The sequence below is a fragment of the Condylura cristata genome, unplaced genomic scaffold (assembly GCF_000260355.1).
Source record: "Condylura cristata isolate star-nosed mole 26May11 unplaced genomic scaffold, ConCri1.0 scaffold00023, whole genome shotgun sequence".
Classification (NCBI taxonomy): domain Eukaryota; kingdom Metazoa; phylum Chordata; class Mammalia; order Eulipotyphla; family Talpidae; genus Condylura; species Condylura cristata.
In genome coordinates, this window is record NW_004567124.1 from 24425557 (window position 1) to 24440334 (window position 14778).

The 14778-nt window shown below is 36.1% G+C and overlaps 1 protein-coding gene across 2 annotated transcripts in view; it reads left to right on the top strand.

Annotated features, from left to right (window-relative positions):
- TTBK2 (tau tubulin kinase 2) overlaps positions 1 to 14778 on the top strand; it is a 122145-nt gene that overhangs the window by 44285 nt on the left and 63082 nt on the right. For both annotated transcript variants that reach the window (XM_004687872.2, XM_012728667.1), the window contains one exon: positions 12168 to 12241. In XM_004687872.2, the coding sequence (XP_004687929.1) occupies positions 12168 to 12241 (74 nt within the window). The remainder of the gene's footprint in view (positions 1 to 12167; positions 12242 to 14778) is intronic.

Here is a 14778-nt window from a genome sequence, read left to right on the forward strand (position 1 = left end):
ATACTCCTGCTATGAGTGAAACTATCCAGTATTTTTCTTTTTCTTTCTGGCTTATTTCACTAAGCATAGTCCCTTCCCATTCATGTTGCTGCTGCAAAAGTGCAAAAGCTTTTTTTTTTTTTTTAATTTTATTTTATTTATTCATACAGAACTGGGGTACAGGCCAGAGATGCGGAGGGTGAGAGGATTCACCAGACACAGAGTGGGGTACAGAACAGGCAGATTGACGAAGTACACTGCTGAGGGGAGCAGTGGGCGGATCAGGAGAGGTCTGCCTCGCGATGTGGATCTCCTCCAGGGCTGGCAGGGATCGAACTCATGCGGAAGTGACTTAAGCTTCTTTGTGCTGTGCTTTAACCCGCTGCGCCACCAGGGAGGGCCAGAAATTTAGTTTTTTTTATAATAAAAGATAGTCTCTTGGATCTTCCAGGAAAATGATTTATATTTGGCTTAGGTGTTTTTTGTCTCTACATATAATGACTTAATGGCTGAGTTTAATGGCTTGGGAATTCAGAGTATCATAAAATTACTGTAATTCATATTTAGTGTATCTTTTTATCAAAGGAAGTCTTTTTAGGATTTTTATGTATTTTTATTTTCCTTCCTACCAGTTGGCATATAAGTAAATGCCAGAGGTGCAGGGGCAGTGAGAGGATTAACCAGAGATAGAGTGGGGAGCAGAATAGGTAGGTCTACGAAGTACACTGCTGAGGGGAGCAGTGGGCAAGACAGGAGAGGTCTACTGGCCATGTGACTTCCTTGGCCAGGGATCGAACTTGTATGAAGCGGCTGTAGTTAGCTTTGTAGTACTGTGCTTCAAACTTCTGTGCCACCCGGGAGGGCCCTCTATTCTTACTCTTTTTCTTTTTTAAATTTCTATGTGCTTGAAAATAATGGTAAATTAGTACAGTGTATTATAGCATAATGTAATTAGAAAGTTGTTGTGAACTTACTTTAAATTATTGGAAATATTTCTGGGGAGATCTGTAGCAGTGTTCGACAGCTTACTATATGGTAGGGACAGTGTTACTAAGTGCTACACTCTGTACTTACTTGAATATCTCAAATCCATTTTATATGTAGTTTGTGTGTAAGAACTCCCTCCATTTTCTTTTTTTAAAAATAACTTTTCTTGCAGATATAAATGTTTATAGTAAAATATTTAAAGACCAAACAAAAGAATAAATGAAAACCAAATGTTTACTTTCTCTTAGCCCCTTACCTCCTCCAAAGTTAACCATGATTAACTGGTGTTTTTTTTTTTTATTCCTGGAATATCCAGTAACCTATCCACACCTATATATTTTAATATAACCACATACATATGTATGTGTGTATGTGTGTGTTTAAAATCTCCTTCCCTTACTTATCTCCCTTAACAATGTGTGGGTCATTCTCTGTACAACTCTGCAACTTGATGAGAACCCCTGCCCCAAGGTGGTAGGATTCCGTTTCCATGTACCTCTGTTCTGCAACAGGAATAATCCTTCAAACATAACAGTTTAATAATGTCACTCCCCAACCTTTTCTAAAAACAATTCAGGGCTTCCTTTTTCTCAGATAAAGTCTATCATCTTAACATGGCATGAAAGGCCTTGTATTGACAACTCTTCTCTGATCACTTTTATTGAAACTGTTAAGTCATTTTGAACTTTATTTCTAAAATAGTTTATGCCCTCTCATCTGCTGTCTGCTTCCTTTGCCTCAGACATTGGGATAACACTTATTTTTCTTTTTTAAAATTTTATAACAGTCCTAGTTATAGGTATATCAAACTTAAAGAAATAAAGCTAAATACAATTAAGAGTTTTTTTCCTAAGCATATAATATCTAAAATATACATATATACTTAAAAAAATGATCCCACTAGCGTGCTTATTTTCTTTCCCTCAATAAGATTATTATAGGATTTATTTTTGATTTCTTACAATCAAAGTTATAAAAATAGGTACAATAATCAATCAGTTCTACAAAGTTTGTTATGAAAAACAATAGTCCAGGTTCTGGTTCCAGATAAATGGAGTAAGCACACTTCACCCTGTCTCTTCCACTGAATGCAGCTATAAAACCTGGACAGAATGCTTGGAGTGACTATTTGAGGACTCTGAAAAGTAAATAGTAGGAGGCAGATTGGGGAAGAAGACCAGAATTCAAAGTACCACTGAAGCGGCGGTGAGTTTACAATTTTTTTCTTCCAGTATGCCCCAGCCTGAACGTAATGTAACCTGAGACTTGAAAATGGTCATTAACATGGACAGAAAAAGCACCAGGAAAAGTCCTCTAGTTCTGACTCAAGAACAGGAAAGGGGGTCTCCTAATATTCAGAGAAAATGTGGCAGTCCTACGTCTTTCTCTTTTTTCCTTCTTCTTTTTCATTTTCTTGTATCCTAGGCCTCAAGCCTCAGATGTCATAGAGGTCTAAATCTTAGAGGGAGGGGAACCGTCCTCTCAGATTGGAAGAGCTATGGTTTCAAGAGAATGGGGCAAATCCCATTGCTTTTTTCTCCCTCTGCTCTTCTATTGCTTGGCCTTAATATGGGCTCAGTTATTAAAAGTATACTGTAGAGTGGTGTTAATGAAGTCTCAGCTTTCTTCTGAGAGACTGGAAAAGGGGAATCCTAGGGTATTGAAAGGAGTACAGTGAGGAGCGTGGGAAATTGACTACTTAAAGTTGCCTATGGTCCTCTGAGCTGTGTATGCATAAATCTGACCCAGTAAGCATATATAAATGAAAATTAAATTATAGGATTGACCATCCCCAAGTTCCAGACTGGAAAATGCATGGGAAGTTATGAAACATTCAGTATGACTGCAGAGGCATTGCAAACTAATTAAAATTGGAAATAGAACCCACAGAAGACTGGTTAGAGCTTGAAGTGTTAACCCAGATGGGTCATTTAATTGGCTAAAACATTGACATGCTCAAGGAACTTAAAAATAAGACACAGTCTCTTAACATAATACCAGAATGCCCAGAGTATAATCTAACATCACCCACCTTAAAAATAACAGAACAGTTTCATTCACGTGAGAAAATAGATGCTGATGTCAATGCCAAGATCACACAGACGTTAAAATTATCTCAAAGAGACTTTAAATCAGCTGTTTTGATCATGATCCAGGAATGAGTGAAGATAGGACGTCTCAACAAAGAAACAGAAGACATAAAGAAGAACTAAATGGAAATTTTAGAACTGAGAAATACAATAATGGAAATGAAAAACTCACTGAATGGGCCCAGTAGCAGAGTGGACTTGACAGATGAGCCTGTGAACTTGAAAATATATCTTGAGGAAATGATGCAACTTAAACAACAGGGAAAAAAGGTCAAAAATAAATACACAGAGCTCCAGGTATCTATGAGACAGTATCACAAGGTCAAACATTTGTGTCATCAGAGACACAGATTAAGAAGAAAATAAATATGATACTCAAAACTGTTTGAAGAGATAATGACATAGGATGGAAGAAGAAATAAAACTGTTTCTATACTGTTTGTATATGACATGATGGTTTATGTAGAAAATTCCAAGGAATTTACAACCACACAAAAATTCTAAAATGACTTTAGCGAGAGATGTAAGGAAACCCACAAAAAAGCAATCATTTTATTTATTTATTTATTTATTTTAAAAGATTTATCCATTTTTGCATACAGAACTGGGGTACAGGCCAGAGGCCAAGGGGTGGCGAGAGGCTTCACCAGAGACAGATCTACGAACTACACTGCTGAAAGGAGCAGCAGGCGAGTCAGGAGAGGTCTGCTACGCCATGTAGTCACCTCCAGGGCAGGCAGGAATCAAACTCATGCGGAAGTGCCTTCAGCTTCTTAGTGCTGCGCTTTAACCCGCTGCGCCACCAAGGAGGGCCATTTTATTTATTTTAAAAAAGATTTATTTATTTATGCATACAAGAACTGGGATGTAGACCAGAACTAATGGTGGAGGGTGCAGGGTGACAGGATTCACCAGAGACAGAATGGGCAACAGAACAGGTGGAGCTATTGAAATAAACTGCTGAGCAGAGCAGTGGGTGAGATAGGAGGGGTCTGCTGTGCCATGAGGGTTAGCTCATCCTGGCTAAGGATTGAACTCATGCTGTAGGTGATAACTTGATAGCAGAGAGGCCCAAAAAGCAATCATTTTAATAGACTTAGGGTAAGCAGTTGAAAACTGAATTTTAAAATGACCATTTACAGTAGCTCTCCCAAAATGAAATACTTAGGTGTAACAGAAAATATATAAGATCTTTGTGCTGAAGACTAATATCTTGACTAAAAAAAAAAAAATCAAAGATTTAAATTAAAAGAACATATTCATGAATTAGAAAGTTCACCATAGTAATGATATTCATTCTTTCCAAAGTGTCCTTTAGATTTACCTTTAATGCCAATAAAAATCCCATCAGTGTTGATTGTGGTTATAGAAAAACTGATTCTAAGATCTATAGAAAAGCCAAGGATCTTTATAGCCAAGACAGTTTTGAAAAAGAGAAATAATTTGGAAAAAATCAAGCCACATGATTAAAAAATAAAAAAGCCTAAATACAGAACTACCATAATAAGACTTTGGTATTGGCAAAGTAGACATAAAGATCAATGAAATAGAATAAGGCCTCCAAAAATAGACCCATAGCAATATAGCTATATATTTTCATAAAATTATAAAGACTTCTTAGTAGAGAAAGTGTAGTCTTTTTAATAAGTGGTGTTGACTAATCCAATTGTTGGACAACCCTTGTTGGAAAAACTTGGTTTAGAGGACATCTCTTCTTTTGTATTGGTAACATGTTAACTCAATCAAGTTCCAAGCCCTGTAATGCATTATAACCCTAATCCAATAAATCTATTCCTTATAATCTGTTCTTTTTCTCATAATCTATCATTTTATTTTACACTATCCACATTAATTAGTCTTCTATAACAAATCTATTTTTTCCCAACAAGATTGTAAATTTTTTGAGGACAGGAACAAAGCCTTTTGTTTTTCATTTCATTTCATGTGATAGATGTTTCATGAGTTCCTATCATTAAATGGTGTGTTTTTAATATTTTGCTGGGGAGAGGGTAACCTTGAAGAATATATTAAATAGATAAAGGTAAAACTGGTTTTGTGATATCCATAGCAGTTCAGTCGCCCAACTTTTGCAGAATCCCAGTATTTGCTAATTTATACTTGACCAAAATGTGTTTTTTGAATTCCAGAGCATTGCTATTAGTGGTTTTGGGTACTTTTTTTTTTTTTTTTTGGTTTTGGGTACTTTTAACTCAGTTTTCAATGTATTACCAGGTGGTAATAAATACCAGATGGCTCATTTATTTAAAAAGGAAAATGGGTGATACTCTTTCATTTATTTTCTTTTAGCAACAAGGCATGTAAAAATTTCATATGGTTACTCTTGCTAATATATATTGCTGTAATATAGAACAACCACACTACCAATCTGCAGTCATTTTTTAGGCTCTTAAATTGGAAGCGAGAATAGTAGCTGATGATATGACATTGTAAAACCACAGAGATTCATTAGGTTATATGCATTTAGTTTATAGCATAGCATGTTTATTCCTTTACAAAAAGACTTTGCTTTAATTTTTCATATCACAGTTCAAATCTATATTTTAACTAGCAAGGTGCTGCCTTGCCTATAATTTCTAGAGATACTATTTTTGTATCCAAATTCTAATCTTTTCTGAGTGGACATACCACAGATTACTTCTTTTTTTTTAATATGCTAATACATTCCCATCATATTTACTTGTGGTTGATGATCTCTGACTCCTAGTGAACATTGCTCCTTTACTGACCCTTTTTCTCTAGTGCTATTTTATTCCTTTATTCCTTACTTTACTGTTCTTTTTTTTTTAAAGATTTATTTATTTATACATACAGAACTGGGGTACAGGCCAGAGGTACAGGGGTGGTGAGAGGATTCACCAGAGACAGAGTGGGAAGCAGTACAGGCCGACTGACGAAATGCACTGCTGAGGGGAGCAGCAGGCGTGTCAGGAGAGGTATACTGCGCCATGTGGATCACCTCTGGGGCAGGCGGGGATTGAACTCATGCTGAAGTGGCTTTAGCTTCTTAGTACAATGCTTTAACCCGCTGCACCACCAGGGAGGGCCCTACTTTACTTTTCTTACACAGAACTATTATTTTAATTGTTTTGTTTATTTTTCCTTCCCAAGGCTTTGCTAGGTGACTGGCTTGAAGTTAATCCTGAGTTTTAATTGGCATTATTACCTTCTAGAGGAATATTTACACTTTTAAGAGTTGTGTTTGATTTAAGGGGCTGAGATTAAGGAAGATAATATGAGCACAAAGTGGAACATTTGAGAAGTAGACACTTCATTAGATTATATAATTTATGTTAAGGAAATGAAGGAAGTGAAGTTTGCTAAACAATGTAGAACCAATCTTAAATTCCAGGCCCCTCATTTTACACTTGTTTCCCCAGGCATTATGACCTATAGTTTCTTGAATATGCAAATAACATATGAAAGTAATATTTTAAGAGTATCCTATGAATAATGTGTGGATTCTGACATGACACATGTTTGGTCTGGTCTAGGGTAATACAATTAGATTTGACAAAATGGAAGATGGGGGGTATATGCAAGGTGAACCTGGTCAATAGGAGGTAGATAGTCCTGAGTAATCAACTTCAGATGAGTACAGAAGGGTGTCTCTAAGAGATGAAGCACAGGTGTACTTTTGGCCTGTTGGGGGTAGGAAGAGGAGAGTATAGTGGAGAAAAGGGCAAATGGCCTTAACCCTAAAAATTCAGAGTATGGATTGTTTACCAATCCTTATTTTCCTGTCCTCTCTCTTTCTTTCTTAGATACTTGATAAATTTGAACAACTGTGCTGACTACAAGGCATATATAAGCAAGGCTTGGTATTTTGTCCTTGGAAGCTTACTGTCAAGTAAGACTGATAAAGAATGAATAATAACACTGCAGATAATGTTTTAAGAAAGTTGTATGAAACATTAAAAAAAGAGAAATACATAAAAAGTTCCCTTGGATCAACAAGAGGGGAACCAGACAGAAAAATCAGTTATCAGAATCAAGGAGTTAGGTCAAAAACAAGCCTAACAGCAAGCATGAATGGAAGATAACAAGGTATTGTGGCTGATAAAGGTCCACAAATTTCCCTGATGAGCCTAAGGGAGAGAATTAAGGAGGGTTTGGACCTTAGAGTTCGAGAGTTATGTGGCACCAGGAATATGGAGAGAAAAAATACAGAGTTGGAGAACCAGTAACAGCTTAAATTTTTAGAAAACTTAGGTGCAAAGGATTTAATTCAATGGCTAGTAAGAAAATGGGCAGTTCTTAAAAATAGAAACCTAAGTGATCAACAAATAATTGAAAAGATGCCCAACCTTACTAGTAACTAGAGAAATGCGTATTATTGCAAAGCATCATTTCATACCTATCAAATTGGCAAAGATAAAACAGTCTGGCACTGTCAAGTATTGGTAAGGATAGAAAAGTGGGAACTCCCTCATGTTCCAATAACATAGGTAATAAAATGAGACATAGACTTCTTTAGAAAACAGTCTGTATTTATCATACTTTCTGTATTTGATATTGTTTTTAAAGTGTATTTTTAAAATATATTACTTGATTTAATCTTACCACAAAATTCCCCTCTACAGGAAATTGAGACTTTTCCTAGGTTTAATAATTTGTCCACTGTCACAAAAGTAGTAGAGGAGTCAGGATTTAACTTTTCTTTAGCTTTTTCTTATTCCAAAACTAGTGCTCCCAATTACTATACTTTGGTGATATTAATAATAAGGAACATATATTGAACACTTACTATTTACCAGGAAGTACATTAAGTATTAGACATACCTTAGCTGATTTCACCTCTACAACAATACTTTGCTGTATGTGCTTTTGTTATTTCTCATGTTGTTTGTAGAGATTTATAAGCTGACAGGCAGAAAAGTGACTATTACTTTTAACTTATGTATTGAGGTATTGTTTTATATTGTTGTTTGTATTTGGGGAGTATAGGTTTTACCAATAAATCAATTTGGCTTTATCTGGCTCTTTGTTTTCTCTATATTTAAAAAGTAGGTATTAAACTCAAGTTTCTGGCACATGATCTTTTCCTTCACACTGAGTTAGAAAGCTTTAGAGGTATAATGGACTTCAGTTTTCTTTTCAAAGCATAGCCAGCCAGATCATGTGACTTTCATGCTGGAAAACCTTTGCATTGTTTCCGTCCCTACTTCCCCATTTAATAATAAGTAAATCTGAATTTTTCTATTTGGCATATCAGGCATTAGCTTACTTTTCTTGTCTCAATATGCTTCCCACTTATACCCACCTTTTAATTGGTCCTATAGCTTATCAGTTCTGTACATCATCTTTTGTTTATGCTTGGATCCTTCATATTTTATAGTTATTCTTCTCTTAGAATGTTCTTCTCATCTTACACATTTAAAATGTAAAGTCTCAAACAAAAATTTCAAATCTGTGTAGTATTCATATTAATTTGTTAATGCTGAGATCGTGATGTTGTGTTACATTTTTGTTGTTCAAATATCTGGACTATGAACTCCTTGACAGCATGAATCTTTCTTAATTTATCTGTATTCCTATTACCTAGTTTAGTACTTGGCATGCAATAGTTCTTCCTGTATGTATTTTGTCACAGTTTTATTTCCTTTTTAATTTTACTATTGTTAAAAGACTAAAAATCTGTTTCAGTTATTTCAAATATAGTGATTAAGAGCAAAGGTATGGGAACCGTATTCCTTCATCATCATCTAACTGTGGGATCTTGGACAAAGTACTTAGCCTCACTAAGTCTCCACATCTGAAAAATATTAATTTATGTTATTAAGATGGGAAAGCTGAATACTTCAAAAGTACTTAAGACTTGACACAATGTGCTTTTCTTTTAAGTTTGTTTTATTAGCTACTGTCATTTCTATTAATTTGTTTATCACAAATACTGATTGTGTCATTATTGGCCAGATAACTGTGTTAGGTACCAGAGCAAGATGGAAACAGTCTCTGTACTCATGGAGTAATTTGTTACTACTAGTTATTATAGACATTACGTTAATAATTACTCCTAGGTGTGAAGAGTTGCTGTTCAAAATAAAATGAATTTTCTCCATTTTGCCAAAAATTTGTACATATTTATTGAATAACTTTATTAAGTAGTTTCACTAATTGTATACTTAAAATATAAGAGTGGTAGTACACTTAGCACAAGATGAAGTATAAGAAGTTGTTAAACTCTTACCTAAAGCAGTGAAGATATTTTGGTAAATCCTAGAACATTTCCTGCTGACTTTGTGTTTTGGTTACCCGATATAGGTCTCCAGTATGATTTTGTTATTATTTTTTTAAGTACTAGTTTTAATGTCAAGAAATAAATAGTATTTTGGTATATCTTGTAAGGATATTTTAAAAATACCATTCCAGATGAGTTAATTCTATTATGACCTTTTGGGTTTAGATGGTTGAAATGTCTTTATAATAGAAGTGTTGAATTTAAATGTTTCATAATAGGAAGATGGACTCTTAAGAATGGGTAATAAGAGGAAAATCCTTTTTATTGTTCTATGAAGTTGAGAAGAGTAAGTTACTAATTAACCATTATTTCATACTTTGATTCTTAGTACAATTAACTAGATGGCATAGTTTTGCAAACATGTGAAATAAGTGAGGAACATGCATTATTCATTCACATTGTCATTGCCCCGCTGCACCTGTTCTTACTAGTTACAGCCCCTTTCCACAAAATCACAGAAGTGAGAGAACAATATGGTAACCCAATATAAAAGAGAGGTATCGAATTATTAACTAAAGTAAGTCAGAGTTGTATTTACATTTTATTTCAGCCAGTGGACAAATTCTATGTTAAATGTTTTATGTTGCAGTATATTTCTCATAAGTCTACCAAATCTTGTCTTTCTCACTTACAGGCAACCTTTTTTGTTCACTGTCATACTTTGTTTACTCTTAAATTTATTAAAGTCTGGGTTTCTGCCCCCTTCCACTAAGTAGTCACATCCTGAGTTTTTCTTTGAAGAACATTTCTCAGCCTGTCTGTGGCATTTGTTACTGGACATTTCCACCTTAAAATGCTCTTGAGTTTCTTATAAATTCCTTCTCTCTCTCACTCTATTCCTCTCTGTTTCCCTCATGCTTGAAATATTCCATTTTTTAAAAATCTGTTCTTAGATTTCTTTTGTTCTTTATTTTTTTTCCTTGGCAACCTTACATTTATGCTTATGGTTCCATATACCTTCTATGAGCTAGGGGCTCCCCAATGTATTTCTAGAACTTAGCCTTTCGCCTCAACACCAGGCCTGTAATTACAATTGTCTACTGAGTTCAGCTGGTTGACTCAACTTTCTAGTATACCTTAAAATCTAATATACCTTAAAATCTATACAAGCCATGATATTCTTTTACTTTGGTAAAATTTTTCATATGATTGTCCCATTTTTTAATTAAAAAAACTACATCTTTAGTATCTTTCTGATCCTATTTTTTCTGTCTTTACTATTTCAAATTCAAACCCTTATTCTCTATCTTGGATATTTTAACTGTTTCCAGAATGTCCTTTCTGTTGCCAGAATTGACCTTTTTAGTCTATCCTCATTGTCACCATAGTGATGTTCTAAAATGCAGTGTTCTAAGTGTGTTTTTCTATATCTTAATATATTTTAGCTATTTTTTTTTAAGATTTATTTATGCTTACAGAACTGGGGTACAGGCCAGAGGTGTGGAGGGTAAGAGGATTCACCAGAGACTGAGTGGGGAGCAGAACAGGCAGACTGACAGAGTTCACTGCTGAGGGGAGTAGCGGGTGGTGAAGAGATCTGCCACGCCATGTGCGTCAGCTCCCTGGCTGGGGATTGAACTCGTGCCGCAGTGGCTTCAGAGAGCTTCATAATGCAGTGCTTTAACCAGTTGTGCCACCAGGGAGAGCCCTATTTTAGCTATTTCTTAATGCACCACCAATTCAAATATCAATCGGTGCCTGTCTGCTTTTGGAGTATTTAAAGAACTTTTGGAAAACTCCTGTTCTTCCCCCACAGATTCTAATTCAGAATAGAATTTAGTCTTTAAAAAAGTTTCCAAGGTGATAACAGATAAACAGACTGGACTGGAAAACGTTAACTTATACATGTGGTTTAGATTCCTTTTTATGGAGTCCAAGACCCTTTAGGATCTAGTGCCTGCCTCCATCTATAGCACTGTCTCCTGCTTTCTATCCTTTCATTTACTTTACTCTAGCCTAATTCCCTCTTGGCCCTGGAACCCACCAGGTTTGGTCCATTCTTGGGATCTTTGTTTGCTTCTTTTAAATTAGGGGAAGAATCTTAGATTTTTTGTCTATTCCCCTTTTGCATCTCTGTACACTCTAGATATCTTTTCCTTGGATTTCACACTTGAAGCTCAGTTGAAAAACCACTGATCTAATACAAATCATTGAACCCCAGAAAGATTAAGTAACCATCCAAAGTTATATAGAAGTGAATGGAAGATTGTAGATAAAATTCAGGTTTTGGTCCCTCCCTGGTGGTGCAGTGGGTTAAAGCACAGCACTAAGAAGCTAAAGCCACTTCCGCATGAATTTGATACCCACCTGCCCCGGAGGCGATCCACATGGCTTGGCAGACCTTTCCTGACCTGCCCTCTGCTCCCCTCAGCAGTGTACTTGGCTGATCTGCCTGTTCTGCTCCCCACTCTGTCTCTGGCGAATCCTCTCACCCCCTGCACCTCTGGCCTGTACCTCAGTTCTGTATACACAAATAAATAAATCTTTTTAAAAAATTTAATATTCAGGATTTATACTCTTAAAATCGCTCTTATTTATTACTCTTCCATACTTGCACATGTATAATATATGGGCAGATTGATTTGAAATGACCTCTTAATTGTTTCCTGACATAAATTATCATTCATTTATTCTCTTTGTCTACTCATTTAATAAGCATATATTTGAGAACACAAGGAAAAATGCAATGTCAGGGGTGAGGTGGGTAGAAAATTAAATAATACAGATCTTCTATCCTTAAGGTTCTTAAGGCAGGCCTTTTATATTGAATCAAAGAGTAATATACAAAATTTACTAATATTTTACAAGAGAACCCATAGTATAACCTTTTCCATTGTTTTCTTTTTATCTAGGGAAAGACCATGTTTGTAGATTTATTGGCTGTGGAAGGAATGATCGATTCAACTATGTGGTCATGCAGTTGCAGGTAGGTTACACTGAAAATGTAGTAAAAAAATTTTTTTTAAGATTTATTTATTTATGCATACAGAAAAGGCCAGAGGTGCAGGGGTGGTGAGAGGATTCACAGAGACAGAGTGGGGAGCGGAACAGGCAGACAGATGAAGTACACTGCTGAGGGGAGCAGCAGGTGGGTCAGGAGAGGTCTGCTGCACCACATGGATCACCTCTGGCCAGTAATCGAACTCTTGCGGAAGCAGTCACAGCTAGCTTTGTAGTGCTGCACCAGCAGAGAGGGTCCTCTTAAATTTTTTTAGTTTTGATCAAAGTACCTAGCTATAGTAGGTTAATGAAACCTAAAATGTTATTTTTATTCAAATTTACTGTAACTAAGTATTTTGACCAAAGTACAAGTCAAGAAAAAGGTTGTCGTTGTCAGCCTTCTCATATGTTTCTCACCCGCATGTCTCTTCCAAGTATGTGTCTCTTTCAAGTATGTCTGTGTAGTTTGACTGCTCATGTCTCTTCCATAAAACCCCTGTTGCAAGTACAAAGCTGAGAAGCAAGCATGCCCTCCCTCACAGGTTTCTCTTCCTGTTTTCTCCTATGTGTTCTAGAGCTTTACCTCACTACTAAGCTATGCCCCTTAACTAGGTAAGGGGAATCTGGAGCCTCCCTCTTTTATAGAGATAATATTTAGATCTTGCTTCTTACTGACATTTATGATTTCTTTTAAAAATCCAAACCTCATTCTTTTCTTTGTAGCAATTCATTTATATGTATCTGTCTTAAGAAATTTAAGGAATGTGGCCTCCCTGGTGGCCAAGGGGTTAAGTCTCAATGCTATCACTGCTAATATTTGAGTTTGGTCCCCCGCCAGGAAGCTAACCCACATATGTCTTGCCTGCTGTTCCCCTTCGAAGTGCATTTCAGTAAATCCACCTGTTTTTGCTCCCTACTCTACCTCTGGGGAATCTTCTTACCCCCACACCTCTAGCTACACACACACACACACACACAAAAGCCTACTTAAAAGAAGAAATTTAAAGAACAATCCTATCTCTCTTGGAAAATTCTAGCTATATCATTACAATGGTTTTTTTTTTTTTTAAGATTTATTTATTTATTCATACAGAACTGGGGTACAGGCCAGAGATGCGGAGGTTGAGAGGATTCACCAGAGACAGAGTGGGGAGCAGAACAGGCAGATCAATGAAGTACACTGCTGAGGGGAGCAGTGGGTGGGTCAGGAGAGGTCTGTCATGCCATGTGGAACACCGGGGCAAGCGGGGATCGAACTCATGCGGAAGTAGCTTTTGATTCTTAGTACAGTGCTTTAACCCACTGCGCCACCAGGGAGGGCCCTCATTACAATGGATTTTTACTGGGTTCAGAAAAAAACTAAAAAAGACAAAAAACAAAAAATTACCTTCAAGCAGTTGTACACATTCTTTCCTATGTTTTGCTGGCAGAACTCCTATAAGTCTTGCTTAATATCCTGTCTCTTTTAAGGTTTTACGTGAACTTCCTTAGTATAGCCAGAGGGTGCTATTTTGTGATAAGTATATCACTTTGGGAAGGGCAAAAAATATTTTGAATCCTGTAGCCAGTATAGATGTTCAAGTGTCTAACAGCGGTGCCATAGTTTTTAATTAGGGAAAACATTGAACATACATGAAAGCAGAGACAATAGTATAATGAACATCTATGCAACGTGTGACCAATCTCCTCCTGTTACTGTCCAGATGATTTCTTTTACCCATTCAACACCTAAACAAGCCCAGCTTCAGGCAGCAGAAGGCCTTACCCATTGGCCAAGTGACAGAAAATTAGGTAGGAACTTATATAGGAGTGGAGGAAAGATGATACTAAGGAAGAAAGGAGACTAATGGGTATGTATCAGCAGTATTTCAGAGAAAGAATTGGGAATTTCCAGGAAATGCAGTCACATACCATTTCCCCCCCAAATTTGGTGTTCTCCACAGCTGTCATGGTATCTAGTAGCTATGCTTTTTATATTTATTATGTTAATGGGAGTGTGCTTAACCCCTTCCTCTTACCTCTCAGTCTCTCTTGGTTTTCTGTCGTTTCATCTGCAAGGAAAGATAAGCAGAGCAAGGGTGAACAACTTTTGCAAGAAAAAATAAACAAGAACAGAGCAAGAAGGGAGAAGTTAGGCCAATTATTCTTTTCCTGTCCCCCCCCCCACATTATTTGAAAGGAAATCCAAAATATATTTTACCTATCTATGTTTCTAAAAGCTGAGGAGTCTCCCCTCCCCTGTATAGCCACATTGCACAATTATAATTACTGAATAATATCAAATATGAATAAATTCAGGTTCCCTTGATCATACATATTCTTTTATATTTTTTTACTTGGTTTTCTTGAATTTCATTTCACAGTCACTTCATACATTGCATTTAGTGTCTCTATCTCTTGAGCATCCTTTTTTTCTTTATTTTAAAGTACTGTTTTATTAGTCAAAAATAGTATTTCTAAGATCATCCTTTAAATCAGACAGTTCTGAGTTTACTAAAAGCTTTCTGTTTTAAGCCAGAAATT